This window comes from Xenia sp. Carnegie-2017, unplaced genomic scaffold, assembly GCF_021976095.1.
Source record: "Xenia sp. Carnegie-2017 unplaced genomic scaffold, XeniaSp_v1 HiC_scaffold_21, whole genome shotgun sequence".
Classification (NCBI taxonomy): Eukaryota; Metazoa; Cnidaria; class Anthozoa; order Malacalcyonacea; family Xeniidae; genus Xenia; species Xenia sp. Carnegie-2017.
The window spans coordinates 5589575-5611695 of record NW_025813484.1 but is presented as its reverse complement, the minus strand read 5'-3'; the positions used below and the strand labels follow the sequence as shown (position 1 = coordinate 5611695).

Below are 22121 nucleotides of genomic sequence, written 5' to 3'. Positions count from 1 at the left end.
TTCGACAACCTTAGCGGTAGTCATCTTCAGAGTCAAAATGTAGTAAGGACAAACAAGGTAAGTCGGGTAGTACTCAATGGTCGTTTCGTGACATTTCATATTTATTCTTCGACATCCTAATGAGCTTATCGATGATTAAAGTAAATATAAAAGCTTTATTAAACATCCTATTTCTGACTTTCGGTCTCGAATAACGCGCGCAAGTTTCTCGCACGTAGCTTGGATAAACAGCGCTGTAGACAATTGTCAAGACCTTTTCGCTGAATTTCACTTAATTTCTTTTGCCATTACGAAGACAGTAATTTTTCGATCAAAATTCTTATATATTCAGACATGACTAAAGCTTTATACATATTCTGTATTTAATATTTTAACACAAATGGTAGATTGTCACCAGAATATCAGTATCTTAGTACATTTTGTAAGTTAGTAATATCCCGGATTGATCAATTTAATTGATCATCAAAATTTTATCGAAAAATTTTAATGAGGTTATGGAGTAACCAAGGATAATAGCAAAAGAGCGGCGCGCGGATATGGGCACGAGACCCCCAGCGCTTAGCACGCAGTATAAGATATATAATAATACGAGTGTAGGAGCTTGTCTTTAGAAAGTACGTTGCAGAATACACAGCATTATTATTTCGTGCTGTTGTTGTAGCTTTTCCACCAAATAATTGGAGTGATAAGGTGCAGACGTGTGGTAAGACACTAAGCCTCGCTCAACCGCGTCTGCACCTAACCATCCAAATATTATTCACGTAAAAATATCTATTTATCCGTTTTCCGTTGCCTGTTGTTTTGCATCAAACAGAAAAGAATTGATGACGATAGAGTAACCATATCTTCATCACATCGTCATGTGATGTTTCAGTTACAACACGTGACGATTATCGTCATGTGATGCTTCGGTTACATCACATGATGATAATCAGATAACAGTTCATTTCCAGAAGACGTGATCCGAGCAACACCTTGTTTCTGAGTGCGTAAAAATGCATACCTTGTACTTATGTTGGTTTTGCCTCAGTTTATTAATTCTCCAATGCTTCTCTTTCCGTACAAACACCATACCTGGCAGCCAAGGATTCTGTTACTCCGATCCGGAGCTAGACAAAAATTACAAGGAAGTGATGTAAGTTTAACACAGAAGTAAAGTTGTCTTCGCTTTGTAATGTATAAGGAACGGTGTCTTGATTTCGACGTTTATTATAAATGCGCAATGGATAGATTGCGCCAAACTTCTTTCGATGTATCAATTACTACTTCACTTTTTCAGAACGCATTTTCACGTAATTTTTGTCGACAATAAACCGTCAATGTAAAAGCCTTTTGTCATATCCATAATCTTGCATAATTATGTATAATACGATATTGAACGTAATCCTCATATAATCATACCCCCCATTCGAACTGTACTAAATATAAAACTTTGATATACGTAGTTTTGAGTGTTGATATGTGACACCTACACATGATAAATTTTTTGAACTCCACGGCGTGTTTACAATTTCGTATTCATAATTAGAGTTTTATGAAACAGTTTGCAGCTGCTGTTCTTTGTAACGATTTTTATCGCGCATTGTCTTTGCGTTACGAAGGGCCTTTTATATGGCATGTAGTAAAACGCGGACTGCACTGGACTAAGAAAAAGCGCACTGTATTGGACTAAGAAAATGCGGACTGGACTGGACTAAGAAAAAGCGCACTGCATTGGAATAAGAAAACGCGGACTGTACTAACTTGGTAAAATGATGACTGGACTCGATAAGTAAAACGCTTGGACCAAAAGTGCGAAACATACAGAAATTGAATAAAATGCCATTTGTCTAGAAAGATAGTCACTTTTATAAACCCTGTTTATCAAATCACTTCTTTTTGTTTCAATTTGCGGTTCTTTCTACTTGCACACAACGTAACAATTTTTAAAGTTTGTTCTTCACTTGATTCATTGACAACGACGATGTTTTCTTTGCATTAAGTAAAAGTCCTCGACCTCACGAATATCTGAAGCTTGAAGATCTTCCAGTTACATGGGATTGGAGAAACGCTAATGGCGTGAATTATGCCAGCGTTACACGAAACCAACACATTCCACAATACTGCGGTTCTTGTTGGGCCATGGGAACGACCAGTGCACTATCTGACCGCATAAATATTCAGAGAAAGGGAAAATGGCCAGTAAATTATCTTTCTGTTCAAAACGTCATTGACTGTGGTAAGAACTTTAATTTGTTTTGCGGCTAAGCTGATTTAACACATCGAAGAAAATGAAGCCAACCCTGTCGAGATTATACAACAGATACACTAAAAACCCGGTTTACTCGAACACAAAGACGGCAAATTGTTTTATTTAATGAATTTTGAGTGGAGAGAGTTCGAGTTATTTGAAGTGTATCTATGGGTTCTTCTCTATATGTAAAGTTGAATTTAAAATTTGTATTCAACTTAAGGTAACGCGGGCTCATGTGAAGGAGGTGCCATGATACCTGTATATGAATACGCCAAGAAAGAGGGTATCCCCGATGAAACGTGCAACAACTATCAAGCTAAAGACCAGGATTGCGATAAGAAACATCAATGTAAAACTTGTACATTTGCTGGACATTGTTTTGCTTTAGCGAACTACACAAGATTTAAAGTCCAGGAATACGGTTTGTGTGATGCTTGCAATTTTTTCGATTCTTAGTCATGATCGTTTTTCACTCATTTGGTTACTAATTGTCATGGGAGCGATTTTGTCAGACCAATACCGTACAGAGAACTGAGTATGAAAATCAACGTTATTTTCTTAGGTCGTGTCAGTGGTCGAAACAAAATGAAAGCGGAAATATACGAACGCGGTCCAATAGCGTGTGGCATAATGGCGACTCAGAAGTTAGACAAGTATAGGGGTGGGCTGTACTCTGAATACAATGTTGATATAGGAATCAATCACATTATTTCTGTTGCCGGGTGGGGCGTGGATACCAATGGTGTGGAATACTGGATAGTACGCAACTCCTGGGGAAGACCTTGGGGTGAGAAAGGATGGTTGAGAATTGTTACTAGCGCATACAAAAAAGGCCAGGGTAAAAAATACAATCTTGGCATCGAGACAATGTGCACCTTCGCCGTTCCAACCACTGCTGAATCATCTCCATGATTTGACACGAATGACGTCACTGCAATTATTCTCATTATAACTGTAATGGAATAAACGCTTTAGTTTTTTTTATCATTTACGTACAACTATTGTTACTTAAAAATTAACTAATTTTGAAAACAACTATAAATTTCAATCGAAAAAACAGTCGTGCGATTTTTTTTCTTAATAAATGTTACTCGGTTCAAGATTGGTTCAAGCGGCTTACTTCTCAAACTTTAACGTTTGAATTGTTTCAAGACCAAAGTTTACTATGATGATCATACTATGTTTGTAGATGTAGATCGTCCAGGTAGGTATAGTCCTGAGAAGGACTGTTTTTGTTGTTGTTGACTGACGTTTCGACAACCTTAGAGGTAGTCATTTTCAGAGTCAAATGAGGAGTAAACGTCAGGTTAGCCGTATTTTTATCTGGTTCTTACGTCAGAACGTACAAATAGTATGCTTACTTTGTGAGTGAAAACTAAATTCCAAAATCCCATTCAACTAAACAAAAGGTAGTAGCCCACCTTTCTTTTTGTACACAAATGTACGCATTTATCATATACTTTTTCCCTTCCCCCCATTTCTTTCCATACGTACTAAATGAACGACCGCTAGTGAAAATACCTAGTTGCCCGTTTTCCGGCATTCCTGTACCCGTATTTATGCATCAAACTAAAAACGGCTTGATGATACATAATCACAATGTGTTATATTATCGTCACACACGTCACATGATGATAATTACGTTAATCAGACAGTAATTCATTTGAAGTTTCGAACCGGCGAACGTTAACTGAGCGACATCTTGTTTATAGAGTGCGTCAAAAATGTTTACCATGTATTTATGCTGGTTTTGCCTCTGTTCTCTAATCCTACAATGCTTTTCTGCTCGTACTACAATAAAAGCAAGCAACAAACATTCGTGTTACTCGAATCCAGAGCTGGACAAAAATTTCAAGGAAGTGATGTAAGTCAAACACAAAATTATAGTTGTCTTTGCTTTGTGATAAAGGGAATGATATCTTGATAATGACGTCTAATATCAACGCGCAATAGAAATAGATTGCAAAAGACTCCTTCAACTCATTCTTTTGGTGTAGGAAGGCGCGCATTTTCACAAACTTTGTACTGTTGTATGCAGCAATCTGCTTCTTAAAAAATCTTGCTTCAAATTTATAATCTTGCATACTTATATAAAATTGAGCGTTGGCAGACCGTCCATTATACACAAACACGCGCGTGTAAAATAATACAAATTTTTATTGCGCATTGTTTGAACATTTGGGTATTGTGAAGAACAACCGCACAAGGTCAAACAAAGTATCTATTACATGGCTAGTGGTAAAACGCAGACTGAACGCAAATGGTAAGACGCACTCGCGAAGAAGATTTTTCTTGTTCAAGTCGGTGAATGTTTGTCGAGCTTGACTTCTATGTATCGTGGCAGGAAATAATCGGATGCATTGCAAATGTTATTTTTTTTGTAAGCTCAGTAAGTCAACTGTTCAACTTATTTCTTTGCTCCTTCACCATTTTATATGAAACATGATAAATTATCATACTATATTATTAACTGACAACGATGATGTTTTCTTTGCATTAAGTAAAAGTCCTCGACCTCACGAATATCTGAAGCTTGAAGATCTTCCAGTTACATGGGATTGGAGAAACGCGAATGGTGTGAATTATGCCAGCGCACACGAAACCAACACATTCCGCAATACTGCGGTTCGTGTTGGGCCATGGGAACGACCAGTGCACTATCTGACCGTATAAATATTCAGAGAAAGGGAAAATGGCCAGTGAATTATCTTTCTGTTCAAAACGTCATTGACTGTGGTAAGGACTTTGATTTGTTTTAGAGAAAAATTCATCTCATCAACTTTTGGTAAGGGCTACAGTAGAATTGCTGCTGAATAATACTCAATAATAGCTCCAGTTGAGAAACGAAAAATTATGCAAGTTTCTGCGGGCTAAACTTGAGCAACCTGGGTCCTACAGCATATGTGATTGCAAATTTCACCTTCAAATTTTAATTCAACTCGCAACAGGTAACGCAGGCTCATGTGAAGGTGGTAACATGATACCTGTATATGAATACGCCAAGAAAGAGGGTATCCCCGATGAAACGTGCAACAACTATCAAGCAAAAGACCAGGATTGCGATAAGGAACATCAATGTAAAACTTGTACATTCGCTGGACATTGTTTTGCTGTTCAAAACTACACAAGATTCAAAGTCAAAGAATATGGTTTGTGTGATGTTTGTAATCTTCTCCATTCTTCTTTTTGCAAAGTTATTCAAAACCGTCTTCTTTTCCCATGGCTATTAAATGTCCAAGAAGGAATTTCGATTAAGTGGTTCTAGATCAAAAGTTTATACCATACAAAGAACCGAGTGAAGAACTGAGTTTAAATATCAACGTTTTTCGTCCTTAGGCCGTGTCAGTGGTAAAGACAAAATGAAAGCAGAAATATACGAGCGCGGTCCAATAGCTTGTGGCATAATGGCGACTCATAAGATAGACCAATATCACGGCGGGGTTTATTCGGAGTACAGTGACGATATCGAAATCAACCACGCCATTTCTGTTGCCGGGTGGGGCGTGGATACCAATGGTGTCGAATATTGGATAGTGCGCAACTCCTGGGGAAGACCGTGGGGTGAGAAAGGGTGGTTGAGAATTGTTACAAGCGCGTACAAAGAAGGCCAAGGTAACAAATACAATCTTGGCATCGAGACGATGTGCGTCTTTGCCGTTCCGGAGGTCACTGATGAATTATCTGCATGATTTTAACCGAAGTAAATGAGTGTAATTATTCTAATTAAAAACTGTCTTTAAAAAAAACAAAATATAACATTCAATCCGAAGTACAGTCGTGCAATTTTTTGTTTATTGAATGTTACTCAAGTGGCTTACTACTCACACTATAGCATTAAAATCACATAAAGGCCCTGTTTTTAGCATCTACTGACTTTGCAGTATTGCAATGTGATGAATAGGAAAATTAGCACGAGACCTAAACACAAGTCTGTCCTCAAAAAGTCAATATTTCTGACCCGAATATCAGGAAACGCCCCAGTTTACGAAGAAAACCAGACATATCGAGAACGATTGAGAAGTGTACATGAAAATTAATATACACACCGTTACACGAATGTCAGAGAGACATGAATGAGAGCGGCGAAAATGACGTTGGAAGCGCAAATATGCATACTTTCTTTTGGTTGTACGAAGACGAACGCTTGTATTGTAAAAATCCCTAGCACTCACGGTAATTGAGTGGAGCATCAAAATCATTGCAAATTGCTTTTCCAAAGCGGTATTTTCTCTCCACTGATTGCTTAGCCGGATTAGAAACATTTTATCAAAAATCCTGCCATCCAATGGATTAGTGGGAGCGCAATTTCTGTGTCGCTATCAGTGAATGTGAATGTGAGTAAGGATTGTGTGTCAGTGTAAATATATATTCTTTTTTAACATTTTAACACCATGCGTTCAACTTGAAGTGGTAAATTCTTCCCAATCCCTACACTATTATCTTGATGTATCTTGTACTTCGTACATTGGTATATCTCATTATATAAGGAATAGACAGTCAGACCACTTCGTTCTAAAACTCGCTGATTATTGTATGCTTTTAGCCATCTCAGCGTTCTTATTGGTCAGAAACTACAATCGAGCGGCTGTCATAATATGGTAATCACATGCGTATAATAAGATATGCGTGACACAAGAAGTTGTTTCTTTACTTTGTTCCCTGTGCCGTGGTGTTATCCCCGATTGAAATTTGTAAATGAAATCATAGTAATTTCACTTGTATTCACTGTTTGTAAATATAGTTAATACTAGTCCCTGTGTGTTACGCCAAACCAAAAACGGATTGACATCACTCTCTTATGCAATGTTGGCGCGGTTATCACATGATGGTAATTCGTTTCATACATAGTCCACAGTTCATCTCTACTTGTGAGAAACATCTTAAAGTACCTTTGAAAAATAAAATGCATACCTTGTACTTATGTTGGTTTTGCCTCAGTTTATTAATTCTCCAATGCTTCTCTGTCCGTACAAACACAATTCCTGGCCGACGAAGATTCTGTTACTCTGATCCAGAGCTAGACAAAAATTACAAGGAAGTGATGTAAGTTTAACACAGAAGTAAAGTTGTCTTCGCTTTGTAATGTATAAGGAACGGTGTCTTCATTTCACCGTTTATTATACATGAATTTATAATACTTGTAGATAGATCGAGTGGGACTCTTAAGTCTTTTAATAATGATTCTTCCGATGTAATTTATTGCTCTTTCATTTTTGAGCTCAAGGACGATACGCTCTTTCTTAAAGCACGAGTGATCTCATTCGTCACGAGGCGAGGCACTTAGCAAAAGTTACTGTAAGCCTAATAAGTGCTTTCCGGAATTTTTCCATATTCATTTATACTTCAAATTTATAATAATATGTTTTTGGAGAAATTTCCTTTCTTGTATTGTGTTTAATTTTGGTTGTAATGCTTACATGTAGACAATCTTATCTGTGTACCGTGTGATACTAAGTTACAATGTTTCCTATGATAGGTCTTTTTAGTCAATAGGAGCAAAAACGATCGAGCGATTGACTGTGAAAATTCTTGCTTAAAATACAATGTTTGTACCATTGGGAATTGAAAGTGAGCTGTGCGGACTAAAGATTGCGCAATTGCTATGAATCAAACAGTTTATCATGCAAGAAAAGAAGTTAAATCAACCACGAAATTTATATAAATCGTGCGGAAGGTTGAGCTACTTTTACTTCAACATACCTCAGTGCCTATACTGATGCAGGTTTGACAGAATCGAAAGATGTTTCGATATGATTGTCAAATCATCGCGGGCTCATTGGTCGAAGAGGCCATGCATAGTCCTTGCATGATGCAACGCCATGATACAATGGCGAAACAACTCAGTCTGTGGGGATCCGTAACAGCACGAAATTGATGTGCTGGAGCCTGTCTTTAACCCATTAGTGTTCCCTCCCTTGCAGGTCAAAATCCGACTGAAATGCTTACGTTTCTTTCAAAGAATATTTATGGGCTAACTAAGCCTCAATTTCATACAAATCAAGGCAAACAGTGCCGGCTGTAACTCTCATGATAGTCAAAGCAGTAGCATTACAAGGCTGCTCGAGAGTTTCTCAAACATTTAATTCAAGCATATTGTTCATGCGTAAGGTAGCTTCATTGGCAATTTTCATTTTTCATGCATGGCTCTGTTAACCATGTTTCGGAAATCGCAACAGTTAGTGGCGCCGGCTTAGTTTTTATGAGGACGGGGAAGGGATGGGGGGTGAGAAAACGCCAAAAATTGCTCCGGACATGTACGTGATTAAGACATATTTAGTTTTCAGAGAAATGAAGAATTTGTCTTGAAAATATTATTGTGGAGGCAATCTCCCTGCAGGCGCAAATACATTCAGTAGTCACGTGGTCGATCACCTGCCCATGCATGCAGTAATAATAATAATGGACTCCGTCGATTTCGACATATGAGGGTTCCACGAAGTGGAACATCCTGGTTACTTAAATTATAGTGAAGGCAGCTGACCAGACTACAATCACTCGTACCTTTCACGCAACTACAACGCTGATATCAGCGTGACACATTGTGACAAGGCTGCAACATTGCAGATGCAGATACAGTCCATCCGAGGACATAGTTTCCTCTACCAAATTTCCCTCACATGGCTTTGGTCAACCCGGGCTAGGTTTACAGACACATTGCCAGATGTGCCACGAGCCGGGATTGAACCTGCGCCGTCTGGCTTGCAACTCACGCAATTAACCATTCAGCCACCCGCCCCGTCCCAAGCATGCAGTAGTCACGTGGCCGTTCACCTATAGTCAGAAGTTAAATAAATAATCCTGTTGAACATGGCAGATGATACTTTTACCCTGTTTGGTCCAGCACTTGAGCCAGTTGGGTGCATAGCAAGCCGACGTGCATTTCTTAAAATATTTTTACAATGAAAGCACCTTTGGTGAGTGCCTGCTTGCGGTTGTCATGGACACAACTTAACTAGCAAAAGCTGCTTCAGTATGCAATAATATTTTACTCTTTCATCATCTTACAAAATAATATTTTAAAATAACGTTTCGCAATTGAAAGGCGAATCAAAGAAAATTACTATGACGTGAACACAAATCGGTTTTCCAAGATTTTCCGCTTAATAATAACACTATATAAATGTATGCAAGACTTTTAGTGTTTCGTCTGTTAAATTTGTTCATGTATGAAGAAATGAGTTATAATAATACACTAAAATTTATATAATAGAACCGAAGACTTATTTTTTATTAATATACCTAGAGATTTTCAGTCGCAAAAAGCCGTCTATGTCGGTCTCTCTTAATAACTTTCTATCGCTTCAGCAGAAATCACTGCAATGGCTGCAAATAAGCCTCGTTTTCTCGCCTAATTTTGTGAACATTCACCAAAAACAGTACTTGCTGTTGCGCTTTTATTTGCGTTGTTTCACCAGTAATTCTTGAATTTTGGATAATTCAGTGCAGTTGTGAAAATTTCTGTTTAGCTACTTATTTACTTATAGAGTTGCCGCCATGTTTTTTTTTCTATTAAAAAGAAGCTTGTTAGACTTTCCACTGCTTTTCAGTAATAAACACATTTTTGCACAGTAAATACACATTATTACTGTTCAGTTACTGATAAAATGCACTGCAATCAATCCGTCACAGTCGAGAAATATCTTGAAATATATTATATATGGACTAATCTTGGTTGCAGTGTTTAAAAAACTCTCTCAGTTGCGTGTCTATCTTTAAAAAACTCACTCGTTACATGTCTACTACTCTTCCATTGCAGTCCTTAAAAAGCATACTCGCTTTTTTTATTCGTAGGGGCACTCAAAAACATACTATTACCGATACTAATTTTGTAAATAGCAAGGACTAATTTGAAATCTGTTCATCAACTCACTTTCTTTTGATCGGCTATTGAGCGATTCTTTCAACTAGTACATGACGTAGCCTTTTTTAAGTTTGCTCTTCGCATGATTCACTATCAACGACGATGTTTTCTTTGCATTAAGTAAAAGTCCTCGACCTCACGAATATCTGAAGCTTGAAGATCTTCCAGTTACATGGGATTGGAGAAACGCGAATGGTGTGAATTATGCCAGTGTTACACGAAACCAACACATTCCACAATACTGCGGTTCGTGTTGGGCCATGGCAACGACAAGTGCACTATCTGACCGTATTAATATTCAGAGAAAAGGAAAATGGCCATCAAATTATCTTTCTGTTCAAAACGTACTTGACTGTGGTAAGAACTTTGATTTGTTTATTGATCACATTCATCTCATTGAGAAAAATACATTTCATGTTATTGTTTATTTGTTATTTCTGGGGAATTTTTAACACATGTTACTGGGCCGTTATGTTACTGGATATTTGTTGATGCAGCTGAGAAGATTTTGCAAGTTTTGTCTTTCTATAAATGAAACTTATTTTATATTTTAACTTTGTTGGCTGGCTGCAAACCTTGAGAAGACAGTAAAGAGAAGTATGTTTACCATGATTTGTGCAAAAAACTAACCATGTATTCCCACCTTGGCTTGCTGATGGTTGACATTAGTTTTACTGCTAATAAAGAATTAAAACAGCTTGACTTTTAACAGTAGGAAAATTATTTAACAACCAAAACATCCAGCTAACGACGCTTTTACACAAAATTCACAGTCTTGACTCTTGAAAGAAATTACAATTATAATGTCAAGTATTCGCTTTAAAATCTCCACTTCGACATTGTTGACAATGTGTGGCACTGTGGCTATAAAATATACGCCGAAAGTTTGTTGAAAGATGAGCGTTTAAAAGGGGTGGGGGTGGGGGGTGGGGTAATACATTACACCAATTCAAATTTGAATTCTGATCGCAACAGGTAACGCAGGCTCATGTGAAGGTGGTAACATGATACCTGTATATGAATACGCACAACGAAAGGGTATCCCCGATGAAACGTGCAACAGCTATGAAGCAGAAGACCAAGGTTGCAATAAGGAACATCAATGTAAAACTTGTACATACCCGGGACATTGTTTTGCTTTAACAAACTACACAAGATTTAAAGTCAAGGAATACGGTTTGTGTGATGCTTGCAATTTTCTCGATTCTTGTCATAATCGTCTGCCTTTCTTGTGGTTAGTAAACATGAGAACAATTTCGCTACAGTAATTCCAGAATAAAAGAAATACCATGCAGAGAACTGAGTATAAAAATCAACGTTATTTTCTTAGGTCGTGTCAGTGGTAAAGATAAAATGAAAGCAGAAATATACGAACGCGGTCCAATAGCTTGTGGCATTATGGTGACTCCGAAGTTTGACAAGTATAGGGGTGGGCTGTATTCGGAGTACAGTAACGAAATTTTAATAAATCACGCCATTTCTGTTGCCGGGTGGGGCGTGGATACCAATGGTGTCGAGTATTGGATAGTGCGCAACTCCTGGGGAACACCGTGGGGTGAGAAAGGATGGTTGAGAATTGTCACAAGTGCTTACAAAGAAGGCCGAGGTAACAAATTCAATCTTGGCATCGAGACGATGTGCGTTTTGCCGTTCCGGTCGTCAATGAATTATCTTCTACGTGATTTAATCTGAAGGATATCACTGTAATTATTTTAGTTTCTAATTAAAATTGCCATCGATTTTCGAAAATTTTTTTCACCCTCCATAAAACAGGCATTTTGCAAAAGAACATTTTACATCGCAGGGGAGCATGCCAAGATCAATGGCAAGGGTCATCTGTGGGGTATCATCATCTTTCAGCTTTTCAGTACTTTTTCAAAATACTGGCTGTTCCTAACGATGTTGTCTTTGGCAGAGGTGCTAAGTGTGATATCCATTTTCCCTAATCAAATAAACCACCATGTTTTTTCCTCACACTCCAAAGTGCTCCGATAATCAAAATTGCAATTATCGCAAATCCTTTCGACTTCTCATTTTCGCCAATCAAGAGCAACGTCAGCGATAACGTATTTTCTTTTGCCGTTGTCAACCATAACTACATGCGTATTTTAGACTAAGGTTAGCGTTTGAGAAACTCACAAGGCCCCTGACCTAGAAATAGCCTCCCCGCCCATATATCTATAAGGACGCTAGGGGGCAATGACGACTGGATCTGCGTGGATTTAACCACAAACAACAGCCAGACGAGACATCTTCATCACAAGCTTGTGTTCCACACACGTTGTTTTGGTTCATTTTGGTTCACTCATTATGAGTTGGTGAATTTTAGATTATATAGCCACTGGTATTTTCATCATGGCACTATGTCAAGGAGGTTTGCCACTCATGACCACTGACTATTCCCTGATCATCAGGCAAGCTATGCCACGCCAGTCATTAACAAGGTATGGGGATTATTATTGCTGTCATTTTTGCTAATTTAACATTGTATTCCGGCTGTTCTCGTTTCCATCGTTTCCTTCTGCAAGGGGCGACGCCTAATCAATGACCAAAGTCTAACAGCATGTTCTCTCCTCTCTTTACGAGGCATTATTAGGAACAATCCGACGTCAATTCTTATCCCAACTTCTCAATTCACTTTTCATAGTGACATTCCCGAGGGTTCCTATCGCGACAGCCTCTACTTCCACAATTTTAGGTTGCCATAATCTTTCAACGCATTTCTTCAAAAGCTGGTATTTTCCCACTTTTTTCTTTTCCTTTTTCCACTGTTCTAACATCAGCTGCTCTACAATATCCATAATTATCTTCTTTCGCTCTTTCTTATTCAATTCAAATGGCATCTGGTCTCCGTGTGCCTCTAGGCTCTATCACATTTTCTTAGGGAAAATAAATATCCCACAAAAACTTCAACATTTTCATTTTCTCCTACACCATCTGGAACAAGTTCATACCGCTTCAAGTATGCTCATGAAATCCATTTTTCCTACGCCGTTCCCAATGGACATACTTTTTCGCCACATTATCATGTCTTCTTTTTGTTACTTCTGAGCCAATTTCTCACGTAGTCAGCTCGGAGGAGCTAGTGAGGTCTTTTAGTGCAAAGTGCCATATTAGGCCGACACAACTATAGGGCCGAACTAGAACGCTGTAAATGGAGGTTGGGGATTGAATATTCACATATTCAACTCTGCCTTACAGATTTCTTATAAAAGTACTATCGCTTTTATGTGCTGCTAAGCCTCTCACAGCCCTCCCTAAAATTCCTCTTCGACCCGCAAATACTTTTCGACCCGTCAATAAAATATCAATGCAAAAATCAAGTATATCTTTGACGGCTCCCCTCCAATAATAAACATTTTAAACTTTTAAACATAATGAAATAATCTAAGCAGACCTAGTGCAAGTTTAAGACATCTTCTACCGAAGACGATTTAAAAAAAGCACGCACGTCAACCATATTCGCATATATTTTTACTGAATATAAATATATTTATACATACGTTAATATACATTAATATACATTGTTATACGAATTATTAAAGTATACTTGACTTCATGAACAAGAGTTTTTTTAGGTCCTTTTTAGTTTTTTTATGCAAAATATCAAAAATCTACTCTATTGATAAAGTACGTTTAAATTATGTTTTAACTTTATATTAGTAATTCGAGCGAACTCTCCTGGGTGACAAAGATCCAATTCACACGACATAAAGTAAACTGAGTTAAACTCGCGTTCAAAACAACTGAGGTTAATTTTTTTTGCGCCTAAGCACTACTAACCCATGTATTACCTACCTCTCGAGATGGGTAGACTAAACCCAGAATAAACAGTAGTGTATAAACGACAAAATAAACCTAGGTTAATCTTGAACCTGAGTTGAACACAGGTCAGTATATGTCGGGTGAGTGGAAGACAGCAAGGACTACTTGTATTTCTTTGGCGACATGACACTTTGCTTTCGCGCGGCTTTTTCATACCAATCATTCTCCAGCAAGTACCATACGGGTGGCCATCGTCTGGACGCCAAACTTCTTGAAGTCTTCGCCGGGAGTGCGTTGAGAGCGGTCGTGTTAATCTTATCGTAATTAATGATGATGCAATGCTCGCCCCATGCCTTGAGCTGTGTTGCATTGTGCATCTCGGCCACCATAAGGTACTCTAAGAGAGAGGTTGCTGTAAGTCATGAGAGATATGCGTTCATTCTACTTAGAGTATATACAACAACTTATACCAGCCTTAAAATATATGTAACTTTAGAGCGCACACACACAGGCAACTGATTGCGCACAGCGGCGACACTAGCTAAAAAAGTGTGTGTGTGTGGGAGTGGAGTAATATTCAATGAATGGTTTGAAAATGACTATTGATTTTTTGACTGAGGATATTGACTCGGAAGATGACTACCGCTAAGGTTGTCACAATATGTCCAAAACATTCCTTCTCAAGACTCTACGAACCTGGACGATCTACATCTACAAACATGTAATATTCATGTACAAATATCAGAAGCATACCATAGAACATGCACATATATGAATAATACCCTCCCCCCCCCGCAACTAATTATCAGTTTTGTCTTTCTGCCACGAAAAGCTAACCAATGGTAATGTAAATTTTATTGCAATAGAAAATACCCTGATTGTCCTCGCACAAACACACCGTTTGATGGCCTCTCACGTGGGAAGAGCTGGCTAATATGTCATTATTTCATGTCATAAGTGACACTTACCAACGACATTATTTAAGTTGAGTATTTCACTCTGCAGTTCTTTAACAATCAATTTCTCGCACAGCGCAACCAAACGCGGAAGGCAAAAGAAGTTCGCGACGGCGAGTACGGCAACTTTACTTCCTTGATAACTTTGGTTCACTTCATCTGTGTATATGTACTCCAAAACGGCAAGAAAAGCTTTCAAATTCATGTCCGGTAGATTAACCTAAAATGCATCAACTGATTTTATGAAGAATTTCTACACTCGAACGCCAACATGAAGTTGTTGAATAGCACAGCAACATGAAAGTATTGTATAGCACAGCAACATGAAAGTATTGTATAGCACAGCAACATGAAAGTATTGTATAGCACAGCAACATGAAAGTATTGTATAGCACAGCAACATGAAAGTATTGTATAGCACAGAAACATCAAAGTATTGTATAGCACAGCAACATGAAAGTATTGTATAGCACAGCAACATGAAAGTATTGTATAGCACAGCAACATGAAAGTATTGTATAGCACAGCAACATGAAAGTATTGTATAGCACAGCAACATGAAAGTATTGTATAGCACAGAACATGAAAGTATTGTATAGCACAGCAACATGAAAGTATTGTATAGCACAGAACATGAAAGTATTGTACAGCAACATGAAAGTATTGTATAGCACAGAACATGAAAGTATTGTATAGCACAGCAACATGAAAGTATTGTATAGCAGAGCAACATGAAAGTATTGTATAGCACAGCAACATGAAAGTATTGTATAGCACAGCAACATGAAAGTATTGTATAGCACAGAAACATGAAAGTATTGTATAGCACAGAAACATCAAAGTATTGTATAGCACAGCAACATGAAAGTATTGTATAGCACAGAAACATGAAAGTATTGTATAGCACAGCAACATGAAAGTATTGTATAGCACAGCAACATGAAAGTATTGTATAGCACAGCAACATGAAAGTATTGTATAGCACAGCAACATGAAAGTATTGTATAGCACAGCAACATGAAAGTATTGTATAGCACAGAAACATGAAAGTATTATAGCAAAGCAACATGAAAGTATTGTATAGCACAGCAACATGAAAGTATTGTACGCACAGCAACATGAAAGTATTGTATAGCACAGCAACATGAAAGTATTGTATAGCACAGAAACATGAAAGTATTGTATAGCACAGCAACATGAAAGTATTGTATAGCACAGCAACATGAAAGTATTGTATAGCACAGAAACATGAAAGTATTGTATAGCACAGAAACATGAAACTATTGTATAGCACAGAAACAAAAAGTATTGTATAGCACAGCATGAAAGTATTGTATAGCACAGAAACATGAAAGTATTGTATAGCACAGCAACATGAAAGTATTGTATAGCACAGAAACATGAAAATTGTATAACAGCAACATGAAAGTATTGTATAGCACAGAAACATGAAAGTGTATAGCACAGCAACATGAAAGTATTGTATAGCAAAGAAACATGAAAGTATTGTATAGCACAGAAACATGAAAGTATTGTATAGCACAGCAACATGAAAGTATTGTATAGCACAGAACATGAAAGTATTGTATAGCACAATCAAAGTATTGTATAGCACAGCAACATGAAAGTATTTATAGCACAGAAACATGAAAGTATTGTATAGCACAGCAACATGAAAGTGTTGTATAGCACAGCAACATGAAAGTATTGTATAGCACAGCAACATGAAAGTATTGTATAGCACAGAAACATGAAAGTATTGTATAGCACAGCAACATGAAAGTATTGTATAGCACAGAAACATGAAAGTATTGTATAGCAAAGCAACATGAAAGTATTGTATAGCACAGCAACATGAAAGTATTGTATAGCACAGCAACATGAAAGTATTGTATAGCACAGCAACATGAAAGTATTGTATAGCACAGAAACATGAAAGTATTGTATAGCACAGCAACATGAAAGTATTGTATAGCACAGCAACATGAAAGTATTGTATAGCACAGAAACATGAAAGTATTGTATAGCACAGAAACATGAAACTATTGTATAGCACAGAAACATGAAAGTATTGTATAGCACAGAAACATCAAAGTATTGTATAGCACAGAAACATGAAAGTATTGTATAGCACAGCAACATGAAAGTATTGTATAGCACAGAAACATGAAAGTATTGTATAGCACAGCAACATGAAAGTATTGTATAGCACAGAAACATAAAAGTATTGTATAGCACAGCAACATGAAAGTATTGTATAGCAAAGAAACATGAAAGTATTGTATAGCACAGAAACATGAAACTATTGTATAGCACAGCAACATGAAAGTATTGTATAGCAGAGCAACATGAAAGTATTGTATAGCACAGAAACATGAAAGTATTGTATAGCACAGAAACATGAAAGTATTGTATAGCACAGCAACAAAGAGTGTATAGCACAGAAACATGAAAGTATTGTATAGCACAGCAACATGAAAGTATTGTATAGCACAGCAACATGAAAGTATTGTATAGCACAGCAACATGAAAGTATTGTATAGCACAGCAACATGAAAGTATTGTATAGCACAGCAACATGAAAGTATTGTATAGCACAGAACATGAAAGTATTGTATAGCAAAGCAACATGAAAGTATTGTATAGCACAGCAACATGAAAGTATTGTATAGCACAGCAACATGAAAGTATTGTATAGCACAGCAACATGAGAAGTATTGTATAGCACAGAAACATGAAAGTATTGTATAGCACAGCAACATGAAAGTATTGTATAGCACAGCAACATGAAAGTATTGTATAGCACAGAAACATGAAAGTATTGTATAGCACAGAAACATGAAAGTATTGTATAGCACAGCAACATGAAAGTATTGTATAGCACAGCAACATGAAAGTATTGTATAGCACAGAAACATGAAAGTATTGTATAGCACAGCAACATGAAAGTATTGTATAGCACAGAAACATGAAAGTATTGTATAGCACAGCAACATGAAAGTATTGTATAGCACAGCAACATAAAAGTATTGTATAGCACAGCAACATGAAAGTATTGTATAGCACAGCAACATGAAAGTATTGTAATAGCACAGCAACATGAAAGTATTGTATAGCACAGCAACATGAAAGTATTGTATAGCACAGCAACATGAAATTGTTGAAAAGCACAGAAACATGAAATTGTTGAACAACATGCAAATTTGAAGTATTTGCAACGTTCCCATTTTGTTAAGATAATGAGATATTAAAATCTCTCTCTTAGTTAAGTGCACATAAGAGAGGGCAGTGCTGTACACAGATCGATATCTCTGTGTGTGTGTGTGTGTGTGTGTGGGGTAGAGGGAGAGATATACATGTATGCAAGTTATAATACATAAAAAGCAAACAATTTCAAAGGAGCTTAACGTGGCATATCATGAATATTTATAAAATAAAAACAAAACGTGTGAGATCATTGCTCTATGGTTGTGTTTGCATTAGCCTGTGCAAACCTATCTGAGCTCAACCTAATGAAGCTATCAAATTATTCAATCAAAGAGAATTGATGAAGAAATCAATAATGAATACATATTGGAAGAGTTATTAAATGTTTGTCTTAAATTTGTCTGTTTCCCATTGCTGTTATTTCATAAAAGAATAAAAAGATGTTTTTTGTGTTTGCACAGACTTATGCAAACCACAGCGACATTTGTGTGAACTCTCAAGCCAGTGCTTACAATGATGAGTTCTCCCAAAGGTCTTAGTCTCCTCAGTTTTCACAGTAAACATCTTAGGTTTCTTAAATGAATATCTCCCTCCCAAATATTGATCTGCATACAGTACTAAAGGAGGGTGGAGGTACCCCCCTCTTAACTTAATTACCTTCAATACAAGGAAAATCTAATGTTGACATGTTTGATGATGCAAACAAGAAAGGAAGGTTGAAAGAAAGAACATATTTAAAAAGAGAGACTTTACTAGCAATAAAACACTTCATTTCAGCAAGAAATCTCATTTGTATAAACACTTACATTTTGTCGGTTTGCCTCCTTAAAGTGTCCATCTTGAAACATGGCAGCCATCATTGGACATCTCGAAACCACAACTGCTTTATGCGCAGGGATGATTGTCTGTTCTAACTCAAACCAAACATCAGGGGGCACAAGTTGCTTTTGAAACACTAGCTTCCACATGTTCGTAGCAATATTCCTCTTCCAAGATGCAAAAATATTGCAATCCTTATCAAAACAAAGTGATGACTTTGAAGCATATTCTGATGCATTTAAGCATTCTACAAACTCAGTTAGTTCAGAGATAGATGTATTGTCAGGCAATGAACCAGAATAAAGATAACAAAAAAGATTATTGAACGAGTTGATGCTAAGAGTTGAATCTGTTAAGACTAATGTTTGAGCATCTTGTTCTTGTTCATAATCAATACCACATTCCCTGCAAGATAGTTCGTGTATTTCACAACCTGCAGCACAGAGAATTGCTTTGTGTAGTTTAAACTTTTTTTCATGCATTACTATGATCACATCATAGTATAATTGTGTATCAAGAAGAGCTGCAAAATCTTTGTAATAGGAGGACTGTGGCACAACAATCTCAGGCATTTTCGGACATGGAGGCAATTGTGGAACTTGCAACTGTGGCATTAACACCTTTCGCAAATGTTTAGAAAGCAGCCTCTTTGCTCGCTCATTGCATAATGCTGAACGAATGGTGTTTTGAAAAACATCCTGCAGTCCACACATTGTCAAAGAGCTGCATTCATAGTAATGTGCTCCGATTTCTTGAGCAATCTGTCTTCCCATCATCGGAGTGACCGTTTTGCACTCCCGGATTCTTCTTGATAAATTTCCCCTTGTTTGGGCATTTCTTCGACGGGTGAATGGCTAGCTCTGTGATCTGCTTTGGTACCAACCAGAACAATTGGTGTTTTTGGACAATAGTTTTTTATCTCATTATACCAAAAGCGATTCACACTTTCCAAAGACGTGGGCCAATTTACTGCAAAACATAAGGCAACTACATGGGAATGTTGATAAGCGAACTTTCGATTATTGTTATGATCGCCAAATGTATCCCAAAGTCGCAGTGCCACTGGCACACCATCGACTACCATATTGCTTCTTGCTTGAATCTCAACTGACTTGTAGTACCTGTCTATCGCAAATACTGAAGGAACGTGCGACCCATGGATACAATGCACATGTTTTCGTCTTGGTTCTGGTTGTACGCATTGTCCAAGTGCTTGAGCGCATATTAACTTTGTCTTTCCCACGCCACTATCGCCCACCACAACACACTTTATCAACTCCCGACCAGATTCACCATCTGGTAATTCGAGAGCCATGAGGAAAAGGAGTTTAGATAAACAGAAGTTCGATCATCATTCATAAACATTTGCACATTAAACATCCGTCTAAATGAAACATGGACGATGTGAGCGCCAGAAAATCCTGATATTTTGCGACCCAAAGCCTCTCACGTATCAGTAATTAGAAAAATGTCAGAAAATGAGCGAAATCAAATTCAAAATAGCATGACAATAATGACTCATTGCGTTCATAAATGTAAACGGTCCAAGACAAATCGCACAAACACAGTAGAATTGCTTACAAAATTAATCAAAACTTATCAAAACTCAAGACACATGAAGCGAATATGGTCTCTGAAAGAAAAATTTCGAATGCGAAAATTTCACAAGGCATTCTGCATTCAGTGTCGAATCGACGGCGAAAATCGTTTCAGATAAAAAAGAAAAGCTATAAATGACTTACCTCGTACGACGCAGAAAATACAGAACTATACAATATTCTTCGGCTATTTTCTTTCAACAAATTTGCATCATTCATAATTTGCATGTTTACAGTTACAGCCGTAATACCTTACCCATTTAAAGTATGTTTGAAACATATCGGTGGAGGCTCGTACCACCCTCTGAACGAATGTTTACTAGTTATTCTTTCTTTGATTTTCTACCGACTATTGAAAAAACAGAAATTTGTACTCGGGAGTGAGCTGTTGACTCGCAGGATTAAACTGGTGACTGACAAGAAAACAAGAAAATGAACACTTACAAACGCGTTGCGTGATCAGAAATGGAGAAACTTTGACTTGTAAAATACGCAACATAAACAAGCCTTTGCCTTACCTGTCAAACAAGCATTATGTAAATGCTCTTTCCGGCGCAAACGAAAGCTATGTGGACGACGGCTACTTCAGCAGTTTTGGTCATTCGATATCCATGTGAGACAAAAATAAAACATATTCGATATTTTTGGATGGCAAACAGAAGGATTTAAAAATTGTTTTAAACTCGCAAATACCACGGTGAGTGAATGGCAAAAATAATAACCTAATAGTTCTTAATACTTAATAGTTCTTAAAAGAAGTGTTTGAAACCAGTGCACGGAACGCAATTGTTCTAAAAGAACAGTTTTAAAACAGTTTAGCTTAGTAAAACGGTTAGCTTTGCTAAACAGTTAGCTTTAAAATAGTTCTTTTAGAATTATTGGGTAAGTGTTCCGGTTTTAAACAGTTCTTTTATCAACTCCAAGGTGATTTAAAATCGTGGCCAGAGATTTGCCAGGCGGAAAGCGAATTTTCAATATGAACATAATAGCCCAACATAAGACTTTTAAAAAAGCCATCACAATAATAAAATAGACCACAACAAAGTCTCCACGTTATTATTTATAGAAAGCAATTTCACAATATATATTTAATTAGAAAATCGCAAAAAAGTAGCCAATTGGTAGAATGGGTAGACCAGTAGAAACTCCATTTTGAATGGCTTGTGAAAGCATGAATGAGATGTCAAAAAAACAAATTTGATTTCACAGGTCCTTTATGAAAAAGTATGGAAATTTTACAAAATTTACAAAAAATAAGTTAAGTCAGTCTCAGCTAACCTGAAACGTTTCGTAAGACTCTCAGCTTAAGTGACATTTTTCAACTAATGAATCGATTTCATTGACATACACTAAAATGCAAAGTTGTACCATAATACTATCGATAGTATTAATATTGATTTCCCATAAATGCGTTTTATTTATTAAATAAAATCTTTATGGTAATTCTTGTCCGGTACCCTTAATGCTACCCCCTAAACATCCCCACAGTTAAGCCACTGGAAATTACTAGATAGACAGCAAGGTAATCTAGTGCAGTCTTATTCATTTATTACATGCATGTATTGATGGAACTTGTTAAGGTCAGTGGATTTTTAAGGGATGATCTACATCCACAAACATGTAGACAAACACTTAACTTGATCATTATTCTTAAAACGTGGTTACATCCGATTAATTAAAAT

The 22121-nt window shown here is 37.1% G+C and overlaps 3 protein-coding genes and 1 pseudogene across 3 annotated transcripts; 3 read left to right on the top strand and 1 right to left on the bottom strand.

Annotated features, from left to right (window-relative positions):
- The first annotated feature begins 928 nt into the window (after nucleotides 1-928).
- Nucleotides 929-3333, top strand: LOC124443568 (cathepsin Z-like). Its single transcript, XM_046994036.1, has 4 exons — nucleotides 929-1135; nucleotides 1983-2218; nucleotides 2454-2654; nucleotides 2796-3333. Exons 1-4 carry the CDS (start codon nucleotides 996-998, stop codon nucleotides 3143-3145), a joined length of 927 nt encoding a protein of 308 aa, XP_046849992.1. The 5' UTR covers nucleotides 929-995; the 3' UTR covers nucleotides 3146-3333.
- LOC124443566 lies at nucleotides 941-11843 on the top strand (annotated as a pseudogene).
- LOC124443567 (cathepsin Z-like) lies at nucleotides 3886-6002 on the top strand. Its single transcript, XM_046994035.1, is given in 5 exon segments — nucleotides 3886-4097; nucleotides 4735-4823; nucleotides 4826-4969; nucleotides 5182-5382; nucleotides 5570-6002. Coding segments are annotated over 5 exon segments (927 nt in total). The 5' UTR covers nucleotides 3886-3957; the 3' UTR covers nucleotides 5923-6002.
- Nucleotides 11844-13460: 1617 nt separating the features above from the next.
- LOC124443565 (rho-related BTB domain-containing protein 1-like) lies at nucleotides 13461-21017 on the bottom strand. The gene is given in 5 exon segments (XM_046994034.1): nucleotides 13461-14256; nucleotides 14828-15035; nucleotides 18829-19619; nucleotides 19622-20225; nucleotides 20584-21017. Coding segments are annotated over 4 exon segments (1770 nt in total). The 5' UTR covers nucleotides 20157-20225; nucleotides 20584-21017; the 3' UTR covers nucleotides 13461-14020.
- Between the last annotated feature and the right edge of the window lie 1104 nt (nucleotides 21018-22121).

Excerpts from the sequence above, each read along its gene's own strand:
- LOC124443568 (XM_046994036.1), top strand. The coding sequence starts at position 996 with ATGCATACCTTGTACTTATGTTGGTTTTGCCTCAGTTTATTAATTCTC. Across the intron at positions 2,219-2,453 it reads TCAAAACGTCATTGACTGTG|GTAACGCGGGCTCATGTGAA; the intron begins GTAAGAACTTTA and ends ATTCAACTTAAG. Across the intron at positions 2,655-2,795 it reads ATTTAAAGTCCAGGAATACG|GTCGTGTCAGTGGTCGAAAC; the intron begins GTTTGTGTGATG and ends TTATTTTCTTAG.